The 17,257-nt window shown below is 33.8% G+C and overlaps 1 protein-coding gene across 2 annotated transcripts in view; it reads right to left on the bottom strand.

Annotated features, from left to right (window-relative positions):
• Positions 1-354: 354 nt before the first annotated feature.
• Positions 355-17,257, bottom strand: part of PSMD14 (proteasome 26S subunit, non-ATPase 14) — a 99,516-nt gene continuing 82,613 nt past the window's right edge. For both annotated transcript variants that reach the window (XM_007494261.2, XM_007494262.2), the window contains exons 9-12: positions 15,265-15,339; positions 12,638-12,763; positions 3,511-3,573; positions 355-782 (exon numbers count right to left, since the gene is read on the bottom strand). In XM_007494261.2, coding sequence (XP_007494323.1) covers positions 684-782; positions 3,511-3,573; positions 12,638-12,763; positions 15,265-15,339 — 363 coding nt within the window. In that variant the 3' untranslated portion in view covers positions 355-683. The remainder of the gene's footprint in view (positions 783-3,510; positions 3,574-12,637; positions 12,764-15,264; positions 15,340-17,257) is intronic.

The following is a 17,257-nucleotide window of genomic DNA, read 5'->3' as shown; positions in this document are numbered from 1 at the left end:
ACAAAACCAACAAACTGAAAACTTCATTCTCCTCCCCTTCCTAACATTCATTTCATCTAAGTCTTGAGAATGTAATTTATGCTACATTAATAGAAGCTTCAGTACAGTATTTCACCTGAATGCCTTTAACAAAATGTTCGTGTACATTCTTTTTCTGGGTTATATGTGAGAGCTGAAAACTAATGGCAACCATTTTTCATTTGTGAAGTTTTGTTATCACACTGATGTTTTATGTGTTATAAGAGCTTCAAAATGTAAAAGAAAACACATCTCATCTGTATGAGCTTCCTAGAGTGTTGTCAAATGTAATACTGTCAATTCCACTCAGTGCCAAAAAGACCTCAGGAGACTAGATAGATTGTAAATGTATTTTTATTATGTAGCAACAATCAAAATATATATGTACTACTGATTTCTTCAAATATTAAATGGTAACTTAATAAAATTTGTCCACTTTGATGTATTCTTGTACTACTTTGGAATCTGCAAAGATCCTGACCTAAAGAAACAGAAGTAATTGCACAACAGAGACCCAAAGGTGTTATAGAGCTGCTCTTGGACTGCAAATGATGCCAGATGTCTTCCATTTAACCAAATACACCTTCGGCAGTCAACTGATTGTGAGCGTTAGAAACAATAGACGAATATACACTGAAAGTATCACTAATCGCTTTCTGTTGTTTTTATTTGAATACAACAGTATCCAACATAGCTGCTAAACACTGGACAATATTTGAGGTCATAAGCACATCCACATGTTCTTCCAAATGACGCTTTGGGTCCTAAAAGTAAAACAAAAGAAGAAATGATCTTAGCAGTAGAGAAAATAATTATTTTGGTACATTTAAATATCAGCACCTGGTAATTGTGCAAATGGAAAAATTGAGATAAACTGTGCTATACTCAATTTCCTGAAATCTGCAACTTCAACTCTTACTTTTTATTGTTGAATTTAATTTCCAATATAATAGATTAGTTATATCATCACTGCTCTTATATTCTTCCAGAATTTGGTCTGAATGTACAATAATGAATTCTATATGCAGTACTCATGCTTATTTGAGGGGAAAAGAACTTCTCTCCTGTTATAAAGACGTTTAACTGTGTGAATCTATTAAGAACAATATACAAAAGAACCATGCCTAATAAAAGTGAAGATCAGTGAAATCCAGCATCATTTTAATGAACCTAGTTCAATATGCCTTGTTTTGACTGATTTGAAAAAGATATTTTTGAACTGAAACTTACTGTTTGATATTGAGAGAATTTAAATACTAATTTTAAGCAATTTCACACATAAGAACAAGTACTGATAAGGCCATTTGGCTAAATTTTGTTGCTTTGCTAGAAAAAACTGATTAAACTGGGATTGAAAAATTTGCGGTTTTATAAATGGCTAGAGAATTTAGGCAATATTATGTTCCAGCCCAAAGCAGTTTATAGTTGAATATAAAAAGCTCTGAAAAAGGTAGTGTGTAATGGATACAATAAACAAATCTTTAATTACAACAATGCTAATAGATACTGCTGTAATACCCAAGACTCTCAAATTTACACAGTTGCTCATCGGTCGAATAATTACTTGGCTACGTCTCTGTAAGCTACATGTTCAAGACCCTGAGGTTATCTATACCACTAAATTCCCACAAAAAATGCAACCAGCAATTTCAAATGGATAAACCACAAAACTGTAATTTGTTAAAAGGTGAATCAGAAAGACAGATTTGCAAAAGAAACAGAATAAGAGTTTGGGTTGTTTTTTGTTGCGTGCATGCATGTGTGTGTGTGTGGGTATGTGTGTGTTTGTCCCCTCATGGAGAAGAGGCCAAAATCAAAATACTAAGATCTTTTGGATGATCCTTATGAGCACAAAAAGTGCTAATCTCCCTCAGTTTACATAGCTACTTCCTTTCCTTACTAAACAGAAAAGAAAATCCAACATTAAGGGATCAAGTAAAAAGAAGTTATGATGTTATATCAGTGAAAACAATGGAAAGAGAGAAATACCTTCAACCTTTATATCCTACAGTCCAAATAATTTCTGAGTATTATGGAAAATGTTCTACAAGCAGTAAATAAGAATTCCTAACTCTATAAAAAAAATTGCTAACTTAACCTGCAGTATGCCAGAAACTTAAAAACAAAATCACATACCCATGTAGCAAAAAACTATACTACATACATATGACCAAAATATACAGAAAATAGGAGGCATAAGAAAAGCTTATTTGATTATCTACTCACTACTTTTTTTTTTTTAAGGAAAACAATATTTAGGACATAATGGAATCTTCATTTATTACATTTAAAGATGAACTGTGCCCCTAGTGTTTTACCAGGATAACTGGCTCTAAACTGGTAGCATCCTCTCCTCAGTCATCTACACTACATTCTTGTGGCAGCTGGGTGTTTCTTAGAGATTTCCCATCCAAGAATGGTCCTGGCCCAAACCTACATAGCTTGTGAGATGTGATGGGATCACAGCATATGGTAGGATGGCTGAAAGCAAAGACAGCTTAGTGTCTTGCATCTGAAATAGCGGGATTCTGCCAACATCAGCAATATGATAACCATGTTCCATGGAATGAAAAAAAAAGTATTCAATGTTCTTTAAAAAACAGTCTCATTAATCTGAAGAGTCTCCTAATAGGTGAGATTTTTATTTTTCCCTTGCCTCAATGATGGGGAATAAAATGTTTATTTCCCTTAAGTAAAGCCCAAGACCATTTACTTCTGAACACAATTATATATTTTTAGATATCTCAATTCTTATCCCCCCCCCCCCTCTGTTTTGGGGTAATAGAGCATAGATAACCATTTAAATCTGTATGTATGTGATTTTAATTTCAGTTACCACACAAATATCTACTCAACAGATGTTTAAAAAACAAGTTGGATTATTAGTTTAGAGCTAGACTTTTAAAATTTATTCCTTATAAAATAATTTCAACAAAATCACTGACTTAGGTAAGTGAATTATTAGAGATTTAATTTTTCAAGAGACAAAAAATACAGAGAGCATCAAAGGCCCCTGAAACTAATTTCACATTTCCTTAGTACAATAAACATTTATTAAATACCTATTGTGTGCAAAGGCTTGGAGAGAAGTTTGGATAGAATCTAGTAAAGTGGTAACTACAATGTACAAAAATATATGTGTATTAAAGAAAACATTAAGTTACATATGAGGGCCAAAGGGGAAGGTCCTTCCCAATTAAGGGAATTAGGAAAGTATTCATAGAAGAGATGTTATTTGAGTTAGTTAGGCTTTAAAGGTCCTGAAGCCATTTAATAGGAAGTCCAGAGGATGGTCAGGGAGGAGAGGGACTGTTAGACTAGTTTGAATGAAGCAGAATAAATAAAGGAGTAATAGAAAACAAAGTCTTGAATGTAGGCCAGAGAAAAACAAAGCAGTAGACAGAAAAAAGCAGAGGAAGTTCCCTACACAGGCCCTAACATACAGTTGGACAATCCACAAAGCCCATTACTATGTAAGGTGGTACATCTCACCTGCTTGCCAACGTTCTTTATTGCCAGCTGTTCAGGTGTCATCTTATCTTCTTCTTCTACTGCCTGTAAATGAAAGATCAAGGTCAGCATTTTCAATTTTATTTATTAATTTTTCCAAAGCATTTAAAAAAAATCATCAAGTAAACAATAACCTTCATTCATTCATAAATCTTCACAATTTAATTAAATATCAATTTGAAGACTTAAGAACTATATTAAAAATCATGCAAAATCAGTTTTACTATAAGAAAATAAATGCTTTGAGAGTTGAGAAATTTATAATAATCTTTTTGTTTTAAGATTACATAACCTTATAATATGGGTAACACTCAATGGCATTTGAAAGAAGTATTGGACGTATTCTACCAATGTATTAGATGAACTTTAACGGGCTGTTCCTTCTAGCTCTATGATTCATTTATAGAACTGAAAACAACTGGGAGAGAGGCAATCACTTGGAAAGCAAAGAGAAATCCTTCACAAAACTGGTGACCACAGAAATAGTGACAAAGGAACATGGTACAGATACACAAATGCAAGATACATATTGGGTGCTTCAAATTGATCATCTTGCTGCCAAATTTCCTCACTTTTAGGGAACTCAATCCCTTTTCAAGTGCTTTCCATAAATTGAGAAGTTTGGCCACATTTCACACCTTCTTAATGGTTTTATAAACAGAGAACTTGAAAATGAGCAGAGATGGCAAGTGCATAATTTTGTAAATGGATAAGGTACCTAGAGAATTTACCCCAACAGAAGAACCAGCCCCAAAAGAAAGGATGCTAGATTAAGAATTGTATCTACTAATTATTAGATTATACTTCTTTAACACACATTTAAAAAAATAAAATTATGATTCATAAAAAATGAGCAAAGGAAAAATAGCAATTAAAACACTTCCCCAATTGGGAATTCCCAGGGTAGCAAGTATTCAAGGTCAGATGTCATTCCTTGTATTTCCAGATAGTAGAAATTTGATTTTTAACTGGGAACTCCCTTCTCCACATACCCTAGTGTTATGTGGTTTTCCTAGTAAAATTGCATTAATAATATTGTAAGTCCCAGGTGGGTCTGGTTTACATGGATATACTGATTATATTAGGAGTAATTAAATGGCTAAGACTCCATCATGCAAATTTACTTTAAAAAAGCCCAATGATATTATATTAATCATATCATATCAAATTATATTATATATTTTCCTTCACCAGTTTGAAGCCAGGCATACATCTCATCTGAAGAGCAGTATCTAACACTTTGTGTTATATGTTCACTCATGATGGACAATGCCAACAATGGTGCCTCATATAGTATTAGAAAACAAGAATTGTGGAGTTTGGTTCAATCTACTAATCCATTAACAAAAAAAACTATCAGGAAATGATTTCTTACTACTCTCTCTCTATATCTACAGGTAATATAAGTAGGCACAGGTGAATAAGCTCTAGCTCATAAAGTGACTACCTTATAAATTACTTTTTCCCCCATTTTAAATAATCCCCCTGGAGAGAGAAAGAAATGCTCACAAACTCCTTGTTAAATGCAGATGGCAAAAAGTACTCCCAGCCATAGCTGCCATCTGGGAATTGAGGAGCAGCTGTAGATTTAGGCATACACCAAGGTTGCAAACCTCATGGCAAAAGGGCAAGTATATTCCATTCAATAATAAGGGAGGCCAAACTCACCTACCAAAAGCCCTAAACATTTCTTTCATCTACTTGCTTTACCTCTATTTGTATACATTGAGACCAGATCAGTTTGTCTTCACTCATATTCCTAGTCTGGCCAGTCACCAGAAAAATTCAGAAATGGTAGCAGTAGAATTAAATGAAATTCAGGCACAGGCAGTGTCCTCACTAGGGAACTTCTGTGTTTATGGCAACTTCTATGATTTGGCGTCAAATTTTGCTTTTGCATTCATGTTCATCGGTTTACTCAACCAACAAAAAGCACTGAAAATGTTTGTGGCTATTCACACTAGAAACGTTTATAACAGTTTATCAACAAAGACCCCCAGATGGCTATCCCATCGTGCACTGTCTGCACAGTTCTTGAAAATTCTTGGAACAAGGTCTGATGCATGATCATAATCCCCCTAAAAGTCTTCCCTGTCTTAAAAAGCTTTCACTCAACCCCCAAACCTCAAATGTCATTCCATCTTTTTTTCCTTTTTCTTCTTTAAGCACCTGTGGCTTAAATTCTCATGATTTTAGTAAAACTCCTTTTGGGGATCTCCTTCCTTGAGGTCAAATCCATTGTGTTCTTTTTAGTTCTCATTCTTTTTTTACCTTTTTAAAACAACTAACCATCTGGTTTCCATGTAATATTCTGTAAGCTCAGTTTCCTCTGAAATGTTTTTCTATTAATGTCTCTTACCATTCTTCTCATTTTTCTTTCCCTGTACCCATTAACTACCAAGCATTCCATAAGGCTCAGTCCTGGGTCCTTTTTTTTCCTGCTCTTCCCCTTGAAATCTGCCATTTAAACATGTAATTCCAACCACTATATATGTGGCTGCATCTCCTATATCTCATTAACAACTAATATGTGACATGTCAAACACAACTCTTAACATCATCGCCTCTCAGTCACTTCTTCCCAATTTCCTTCTACTGACAATGAAGCCATTAATTTTCATTTCCTCAGGCTGGCTTACAAAGATGTGCCTGAGTATCAAGCAAATAGAGAAGTATCAGAGCCAGGACTCAAATATGAATGTTCTAAATTCAAATGCCTTTTCTTTTTATGGGTGTTTATGAGGAATGGGGGGGTAAAGCCAGGTTGCAGAGTTTAGGGAGTAAAAAGGAGCTAAAAGATGCAGAATAGCTGTAAGGATCCTTGGTTGAGAAGTTTTGTGGGGAAAAGGTAGCTAGAGGAAGCAGTAGGAATTCTTTACTCAAGATGAGGTGACCTCTACAAGTTTGAAAGCAAAGAGGAAAGAATCAGAGAAGTGAGAAAGACAGAATGGTATTGGAGCAAGACCTTTCAGGAAACAGGGAAGAGGTGTCACTAAAGGCACAGGTAATGCCCTTAAGTTGAAGAAGAGGGACATCTGTTCCTTTGAGACTTAGCGGAAAGGAAATACAGTATTATGATCCAATACAGGCCATGCTTTTCCCCCCTGCTTGTATAAAACTTAAGTGTATCCTATAATTGCGCTTTTAGTACCACAAATAGTACTTAAGCTTTCCTGGTTTCCTTAGAAGTAGCAGAAGCAGTATCAGTGTTTTCCCTCTGGCCCACACACCTGCTGGAGAAACCTGTTCTGAATGCTCCTACTGTTGTAAAATGAGGGAGACTAAACAGATAGCTTTAGCAAGAATCTTCCTAAAATCATGTTTTAATGATGCCATTCCTGTGATCTGAAACCGAGAGCAACTCCTAAAAGCTTTTTACACTGAGTTCAAACTCCTTACAATGTACCCACAATTGAAGAGGCCCAAATGTCTTTCTAGATCAGTTTAATGGGGTGAGGGGGAGGTTGGGGTGAAAGGCAAAACATACCAGAACAACTGAAAAGTTTGGGTGGGGAGTGTTGGGGGGAATCTTAGTTTGGGGGCCTGATGAAGTCATGCAGCTGGGGAGGGAAATAAGCAGAGGTGTGAGTTTTGAGTTGATTTCATCTTTCAGATGCTGCCTGGAAATGATGAAGTCTAGGAAAATAGATGGGAGGGGGATGATGATATTTTTGTGCCATGGACCTTTTTGTCAGACCCATAAAAACTATGGACCACTTCTCAAAAAATGTACAGAAGAAATAATTATACTGAAATATAGTTATCAAAATAGTAAAAATTCTCAGTACAGGTCCCCCAAAGATTTCTCCAAGGAATCTGAGAAAAGTAGACAAAGAATCCCTGGTTTAGACTAATATCTTATTTAGCAATAATTTAGAATTTTCAGTTCAGTCAAATTTACTCTTACAACAACAGTATCAATGCCACACTGATACAGTACTATTAAGATTTACAAAGCACCACCCTCACAATAACCAAGTGACAAGTATTATTCACCTTTTTAGAGATAAGGAAACTCATACATAGAGGTGGGAAATGTCTTGGATATAGTTCTGAAGATGAGAGTTAACAAACCCAGCCCCCCTCTGACATCATGATCTTTCCACCATGCCAAGCAAGGTTGACTTCTCTGTCAAAAATGTTTTCCCTTGGATCTTTTCCTCTTGAAAGATATCTCAACTATTTTATGCCTCATGTTACCTTCTCTCAAAATCCTAGTACCATAAGAATAAGATAATAAGAAAAAAAGAGTTAGAAATCACATAGTAAACCAGATGAATGTAGAAAGTCAATAAGAGTCCACTATCAAAAATTATTCTAGTATTTCTACTTCACGAATAGACTTCTCCCCTTAAACTCTCAGGATTGGTTTCATGTTACCTATTCTTTGAATAAAGCTTACTAGTGATCTCGATCAAATGACTGAAAATAATTTCAACTATCATCACTGCATAATTTTACTTTTTAATGATACCTTTTGTTTTTTAATATTACATGACCCATCCTTTGCAAAAAAGATTAAAAAGAAAAATGCAGTTCCACAAAAAGGTCCAAATACACTGGCTAGGTTTTAAATTTTAACTACTATTTTACCATTTAAACACGGTCCTTACCCTGGCATTACTTTGGCCAGTTTTCAAATTCAGGTCAGAAATACCTTTTGGGTCCTAAATACAAACTTCTCCTTGAATAGAAAATATACTACTAAAATGGGATCAGCTTCGGGGACGGGAGAGAGAAGGAGGAAGGGAGACAATTTGGATCATATAACTTTGGAAAACTTATGTGGAAATTTGTTATTACATGTAATTGGCATAAATAAATAAAATAAGATCCCTTAGAATGGAAAATATTTAAAATGAAAATATAGCATATTTGAATCTGATATCTCTAAAAAGACTATAGCTGATTCATAACTATCCATTTTATTTAAGAGGGCATATTTAGAGAATAATTTAAAGAACTATTAACTTCTTTAAAAAGTTTGTGAATGACTTTTATATCTTTAAATGGTTATATTTTAGTATTCTGGGAAAATTTCAAGTGTAGATTCAGTAAGAGACTATTTCATCTAGGGATTAATCTATCTATGTTTGGAAAGGCTGATCACCAGCCAATCTGGTTGAAGGTGACATATTTTTGTCCTTAGAAATTCATTAAGATTGTTTATTAAATTGTAGAGCGATGGTAATCTGAATCAGGGGAAGACAATAGCTTCATTAATAGAAAATCATGGGTTTGTGAAGTACTGAAAATATAACTTAAAAAAGTTGAAGTTCTAATAGAGTGTGATTTTAATAACATCAAACTCTTTTAAACCAGAAAATATTTTTATTGTAAAGCTAGAGGGGACATATCATCTGATAACATCCAATAGGATTCTGACCCATCTAAATAAACCTGAGGAAATGCCTTCAAACAGAATAAAAAACAAAGATAAAGGAAAGAAAAAAGGTTGTTTTAGAAACTAGCAACTGGAAAACTATTAACTCAAAATAAGAAAAAAAAAGTTTTTTGCTCACATTAATAACATAGATTGAAAAACGGCAGAAAACCAATGTTAAAAATTGTTTCTGGGGTGTCTAGGTGGCTCAGTGGATAGAGTGCTAGGCCTGGAGACAGGAGGTCCTGGGTTCAAATCAGAACTCAAATACTTCCTAGCTGTGTCCTGGGCAAGTAATTTAACCCCAATTGCTTAGCGCATATCACGCTTCTGCCTTGGAATGGATACTTATTATTGATTCTAAGACAGAAAGTAAGGATTTAAAAACAATTGTTTCTGTATGCAATCAGGAAAAAAAATAGAAAAACCAACAAAAAATTTTGATGCTATATATTTTACAAATATAAAGTTTGGTTAATTCTAGGTAATATCTGTTTAGCAGAAGAAATAAAATTTTGTGATTAATAGAAAAAGGCTTCGAGTACTTATTTGTTATTTGGTTTACTGTAATAGTCTGCTTCAAATCTCTTCTCTCTCTATTCCAAGCTTCATATAGCTATCAAAATAAGGTTCTTAAGGTATGGGATCTGCTGTCAGTTCTATTCAGAAGCCTTCAGTGGTTCCCTATTGGTTCTAAGACTTAAGTTTTGTCTGTCTGCAATCTGACCCTCATCCATCTTTTCAAAATTGCTTTAAACTTTCTTCCTTAAACAAATTAGATTGCTATCTCTTCCTTGAACTTAATGCTTTTAATCCATTCTTTCCAAATATTGACCTCTTAAAATGTGTCCTTCTTCAAGGTTCAGCTGAGATTCCACAGTCTCTGAGGAAGTATTCATTCTTTGACTCGTCAATTGTTAGTGTCCTTTTCATCAATTTACAAATCATTATATTTATTTATATACATGTTCTATCCCTCATAGTACAAGGTAAACACTGGAGGGCAGAAGATATTTTTTGTCTTTGTGATTCCAACACCAACCATTAGGCTTTCCACATAGCATTTGTTTCATGTTGATAGACCAGAATTTCATCATTTTTATGTTAAAATATCTAAGCAGGTATTTATTGTTAAATTTTATTTATGATAGATGATGAAAACTTTTAATTCCTATATATATACTTTAAAACTTATCCGTTATTAAGCATTTAATTGGTACCAAAAATGTTAATTTAAACAGAAATTTTGTCATTTAATATGTAGCTTTTGTTGTATAACTTAGAGGCAGTCATGTGTTCTAAATGAATACTTTTGGGTCCTGAATATTGTCAAGGAGAAAAGAGTAATGATTTAAAGGTTAGAGAACTGGGTTCAAATTCCAGTCTATTACTTATTATCTGTGTGACTTGGGGCAAGTCACATAATTTTTCTGAGTCTCTGTTTCCTAATATGAAAAATGAGGAAGTTGGACTAGATGACCATTGAAAGTTCTTTCTAGATCTGAATCTATTATTTTAATCATTGTTATTACCTTAAAAGCAAACATTCCTTTGGCACTCAGATAGGCTAATATTTCCACATGAAAAGAGGAATGGTCCTTAAATCACAAGATCTATAGCATTCCAATGTTAAAAAAGTAGACAAAAAAGGGGGCAGGGAAATATTTCTTACTCATGGATCATCATGCTCTCCACCTTTGTTCCTCTACCACCCACAGAAGTAATGCTCTTTTGCAGTTCATTTTTCCACCTGCACACTCATTTACAAATTTTGCAATCAAAATACTAAAATAAGACACAAAAATAGCAGATGCATCCTGGCATGAATAAATTAGGTGAGTTAGAATAGCAGGGATGTGGGTGTTTTAGTTCAAGAATTAAGGAGATAACCAAATGAATAAAAGTGAAATACAAGATTTCCTAAATTGTTCTTTCTGTACTGAATTCAGAGTTGAAATTGATGGCCTAGTACTTACTTAAATGTTCTAATCACTATGTATTAAATATATTAGACAACAGGGCAATCATAAATGACTTGAAAACTCAATTATCATTAGGTATAATGCCAATCAGTAATCAGTAAGCATTTACTGTCCATTCTGTATCAGATCTTGGGAATAGAAATAAAAAAGGAATAGCCCCTGTGTTCAAGAAGTTTGTATTCCATCAGAAGAGACAACACATTAAAATATAAATAAGAAATACAAAATGCACAGAAAACAAATATAAGGTTTTTGAGAGGTGGGAGGTAGAGAAGGGAAGCTGTAGCAGGTGAGGGAATCACAAAAGCCAACAACTGGTGGGATCAGGAAAGGTCTCAGTGGCACAAAAACTAATATTTGAAGGAAACTTGGGATTCTAAGAGACAAGGATGAAGGAGTACATTCCAGGTATGTAGAAAGAAATGGAGATGGGAGGCAAAATGTTCTGATGAACAGCAAGAAAGAAGGCTAGAAAGGCACTGATTTAGCAGGGATATTTGCTTCTGTGTTTTAAATACACACAAAAAAATTTATTTTCCTTCAATCATGGAGAAAAGTAAGAGTCCAAATCTGGATGTGGTAGGAAGAGAAAGGTCTCTATGACTATAATAATGTACAGGAAAACAAAACTAAAGTACTTTAGAATACTTATGAATGCAATATCCAATGCTGACTTTACGGTAATATCTCCTTGGTAGAGAAGTGGTAGACTCAGGTGAGACAGACGCTGTCAGACACATATTGCCTTAAAACCTAATGAATGTATGGTAATTAAAAAAACAAAAACATCTTTAAGAAAAAGTAGGCTAACAATCCAAAATATGTTAAATATTTTGTTTCCTTTTCATAATTTCCACAGCATTGAGTTGTAAATTAGAAAGATTAAGCATTTTCTCTGAACCCTAGCACTACTGTGGATTTTCCAGCAGGAGTGCTATGTAATCAGTACTTGCCCTGCAAAACCAACCTAACTCTGTTGGAATCTAGTTTCCAATGACCTGTCAGTTTTAGTTCAAGGCTTGAATTTTGGAATTTCTACAAAGGGCAATATATTTGCTCTAATACCTAGATGAATTTTACATGCCCTGAGTTCTGGTTCATTTTATTTCAACACTATCTTCAATATAGAGCAGAGTATATCATACTTTACACTCTATATTATATATTTCCACCATCATCTGAAGTAGTTTTCTAATACTTCTGATTCTTTCCTAATACAAAAAAATTACCACTTATAAATATATGAAAGCAAAAGAGAAACAAAGGAGATTGCATAAAACAAGTAATGCATTTCAGCTGATTTAATGGTTTATATAGCCAAATAATAACCTATTAAAATTGTTTCATCAGGATTGGCTTATACTTTTCAAAGGAGCATTATTTTCTTGGCTTAAAAATTCTATAATTGACTATCAAGAAAGTTTAAGGAAAAAACTTGAGATTTCAATGTATTAGTTGTTGCTTTATTATCTTAAAAAGTAATATATAATCTAGATCAAATTGCTTATCATCTCCAGATGAGGGAGGGAAGGGAGGACAGGAGATAATTTGAATCTTATGATTTTGGAAGACATATGCTAGAAATTATTACATGTAATTGGTTAAATAAAATATCTGATTAAAACAGAATCTTAAAAAAGTAATATAGTTTTAGAGAAAAAACCTCCAAATATGAAGTTATTTAGCTGACATTAGAAAAGGCAAATTTACTTCCAAAGTTTAAACAATTATTAGAAATAGTTACCTTATTGTAATTCTTAGCTAATTCCAACATCTCCTTTACTACAGATTCATTGAGTTTACAATGTTCACTGTAGTCTTGAAGTGTCAAACCTTCCATCCAACTCTTCTTATGCAAATTTAGCAACATCTGAAAAATAGTCATATCACAATTACCTGCATTAACAATTTCAGTTCCTTAAAACGAATTTTAAAATTAAACATAGCAAGTTATTGTACATACAAATATGCCTGTTTCCAAGTTTACAATATTTCTAACAAACTTAAGACAATAAAATTTTAAATTTACTATGTTCTCATCTGAAAATAAAGGGGTTGGGCTAGATGGTTCCTAAGATTTCTTCTGGTCCTAGAGCTACAATCATAAATTTATAGACTCAAAGTGCCTTGTTTATTATTGCACATGAGCCTAGAACATATTGCACAACCCAGTTTCTAAATGTAAAGATTCCACCCCACTCCCACCCCCAAATTCATAACTCTGTAGACTATTTGGCAAATAATTTTGACCTAAAAAATATAAGGATTTGGACTAGGTATGTAGTTTTAGTGCTACTGTAAACTCCCAGATGAGGAAATGCAAGCCAGCACCTTCTTTTCCCTTGTTAATGGTCAGGTAACCTAAGTTGGTGAGATCAGCAGCTACATGTGCAGTGAAGCACTCCTGGAATGATGTGCTGAAGTAGGATGCTGGCTCTGCCTCCCTTCAAAGACATTATTGTTGGGAAAACAGTCCATGTTGGACTGTTGACACCCTGACAACTTCCCCAAGGCTAGACATGAGAGTTGGATTCTCTACCACTTAAGGAGCTTTAAAAAAGTTCCCTCATATGAATGTTACTATTATGCCTAAGAGTAAAAGGGTTAGGTTTTAGAGTTTAGTGTGCATGGTTGAGGGTAACTGGGAAGGGCAGAGCTAGACATGAATGAAAAATGACCTAACAACAACAAAAGTGCATAGTTGGACAAGAGTGGAAATAAAGCCTATACTACTGAATGAAAAAAGTAGTTAAGATAAAAAATAACATTCATTTTAAAAAATGTAATGTTTAATCCAAAGATTCTGGTGTAGGATATCCCCAAACTGGATGTTAAGTTGAAAGTCACTTAATTATTTGCATATTTCCAAATGGCTAGATGTTAACCAACATGTGGTTAAAACATCTATATTTTTGGATGAATTTTTCATCTTTTAATGTTTAGCTATCCCACATTTCTTATGTAGAAAAATATTTATGGACTACTTGAAAAAAAGTGTCCCAAGCATAAAATATATTTATGTCTACACTATCACCTTCATGAAAAAAAAAAAGAAATGTATATATAAAGCCCACTTATCAAGACACTAAAGAAAAAACAAAAATGCAGATGGACAGGGAGACAAATATTTATATAGCTTTATGGATGCACTGTTTTTTCACCTTGAGAGCAATAATACTGGATTCCCTAATGTGCCTTCATCTAAGTATGAAAAGAATAGCTAAACATCAATAGTTAAATTAGTGCTCTAAAAAGCGACAAAATAAGATTTTGTTCAATGAGGCTATTCTGGAGTATGACTCAACTGCAATATTGAAAAGCAAAACAATTCAAACAGTAATATTAAACAAGAGGCAGAATTTCACATTAACTGAAGCAAGGTAGAAAAAAAGTTATATTCAAAATATTTGAAAATAAATAGCAAAATCCTTACCTACTCAAGATGTTAAAAATTTAGAAATTGGGAGAATGGTAACTCTGAATATGAGGGCCATTAACATAATTATCCTCTCTTTTTCTGTCTCTTCCTTCTCTCTCGCTATTCTCTCATGAAATCTAGGTCCTTTATCTTGCACAAGTTGGAAGTGTAGTGTACACTCATGGGCCTGAACCCACTACTGGATTGGCATGGAACTCTTCACCTGCTTTACTTCTGACCTGGACAAGGTTGATTCTACTTCAGCAGCCTGGTTCCCCATTACCCACACATGGTTCACCAAACTGGTGACACACTTAGTATGGATACCTGACTGGCTTAACCCACTGTAGCTCATGACACCTAAAGGTCAAGTGATCCTCAGGAGCAAGTATTACAAATGTGTGGTATCATGCCCGACTTAAATTTTTCAGCCTTCTTCCAATTTATTTTTTATTCAGGGTTAAAATGGCAAACTTGAAACAAATTAAAACATGCAGAATATACACACACAAATTCATTCAATGTATTTCCGGAAAACTTTAAGAAATTAAATCCACATTAGTTAATAATTTAGCTACAAATTAAAAATTCTGCAATTTTACAGGGTAACAAAAATTTAGTCAGCAAATCACAAAGCTAAGAAAAGGAAAGGTTTTGTAATCTGTCAAAATAAACATTACACTGGAATTATTTTTATTAGCCACTTCTCTCCTGATTTAGCATCCAGTGACTAACCTTAATTAAACATGACTTATGGAAGAGAAAATGTAACCTATTACAAAGGAGCCTTTCCTTTATTGTATTTTATAACGCAACACAAACATTATACAGAAGAAAATACAGGAGACAATGATAACTGAAGAAAAACGACAAATTAAAATTCAAATCACAATGTTGCAACATACCATAGTTAAACAGTTTTTTTCTCTCTTAAAACAAAACTGAAAACTTACCTTCTGTTCTAGCTCATTCTTTCTATAGTTGATAGTAATGGAGTAATAATGTCTGTTCAGTCCATGAATTAATGCCTGCAAAAATTAAGTGATTAGAAAGGAGGTGGGCAATTTAAAATTTTAAACCTATAATTAAAGAACCACAAGTTAATATACTAAACATCTTAATGTCTACTGCAGGTCCAATGACACTATATGTCAGCTATTACATTTTATTGTTCATGGTAAAGAGTACATTTTTCTGAAATATGACTCAGGATTAAGAGAATCATTTCTAGCAACAAATTTACAAAGTGAGATTAAGAGAAGTTAACTCCTATTGGTTGCCATATGTATATTACAAAGCAGCTTGGTCTCATCTGAGCTGGCTGACTTGCTCAAGGATAACCACACAAACAAAAATTTCTAGATCTGTTGCTGAAGAGTTCAACTTAATTTTTTGTCTTAGCTGCTATCAAAAGAGAAAATAAAAAAGTCAAACATCTAATTCCTTTATTATATATTCATGCCTTTCTATTGCCTGAAATGCACTCCTTCCCTGCCTCTACCTCTTGGAATCCCAAATTTCCTTCAAGGGTCATCTTAAAAAATTTTTTTGTTTTATTTGTTGTATAAAAATTCATGGGTATCTCACACCTATCAGACTAGCTAAAAAAATAATAAGGGCAAAATGACAAATGTTGGAGGGGACACTAATGTATTTCTGGTGGAACTTTAAACTGATACAAGGTTCATCTTAAGCACCATCTCCTACAGGAAACCTTCCCCTAAAACTATCTTGAATCTATTTTGTATATATCTACATACATGGTATCCTAAAACCAAACTAAGAAATTTGGGATGCTATGAACAAAAATGTTGCCTCACCAAACTAGATAGTGGGGGACCAGATAGCAGGCCATGTCTCTGTATTCCCAGAGCCTAGCATAGTGCTTAGCATGTAGTAGTCACTTAATAAACACTTAATGATTGATGGATTATGTTTCTACCTACATCCCTAATTGGGTTCTTTACACTTGGCTTTTTCTGGTGGTGGATTCAAATAGTTCTCTCTACAAACAGCATAGAGGTAGAAACTTAAGGATGATGTTGCATACTAGTTTTTCAGTTACAAATATCAATCAACATTAGCTTTTACCTTCCAAAGTAAGTAGCTGTAGTGAAGAATGAAATTCATTTTAAATTTGTTGAGTTGTATACAGAACAATGTGCATTTTGATACTCAACTTGTGCCTAAAAGGTTATCTGCCTCAAATTTGCTTTACAGTTTACCTTCCTATGAATACATATGCAGAGACTAAATAATAAAAATTCTATTGAAATTAAATAATAAAAGTTGCTTGACAATGGTGGGTCAGGAATAGACTGAGTAAGTTTCATGCCAAGAAAAGCCACTCCCCAACAGAACCAATAATTGACAATAATTTCAGTTATTAGTTGTAGCCAGCATAAAGAGCCATTACATCTGAACTCTTGGAGAAGAATAACAATCCTAAAATATATTAATTCAAGTACTGAAGAAATTATCTTCTTGGCTTTTGATTATATATTTTGGCCAAATCAAAATATTACCAACTATATGCCAAGAAATTATTTCTGGCATGTAATTGGTTCTGAAGCAAATATACCTCAATTTAAACTAAGCAGTGGTAGAAAGGGGGCAGATAAAGGGAACTCAGTATAAAATTGCAAAGTACAGAGTCTAGAAAAACAAACTCCTCGAGGGAAGACTACATTTGTATATTTGTCTTTTTCCTAAAGTCGAGAACATGATAAATTTGTTGGACTGAATTAATTTTCAACTGAGGAAAATGTTGAATTATCACAGTTAAGAGGGGGAAAATGCCCCGGGGGGGGGCAGATAAATATCAATATGGTTTCCTAAAGAATAAATACAATCAAATCCAATCTATTTCACATGTGATAAAACCACAAACACTTGCTGCCACTTGGTGGGGACGTACTCTAAATGCAGACAGTTTTTTCCTTAAGT

This window comes from Monodelphis domestica, chromosome 4, assembly GCF_027887165.1.
Source record: "Monodelphis domestica isolate mMonDom1 chromosome 4, mMonDom1.pri, whole genome shotgun sequence".
NCBI classification, from domain to species: Eukaryota; Metazoa; Chordata; class Mammalia; order Didelphimorphia; family Didelphidae; genus Monodelphis; species Monodelphis domestica.
The sequence above is the reverse complement of the archived record's forward strand: the minus strand, read 5'-3'. Positions and strand labels throughout refer to the sequence as shown.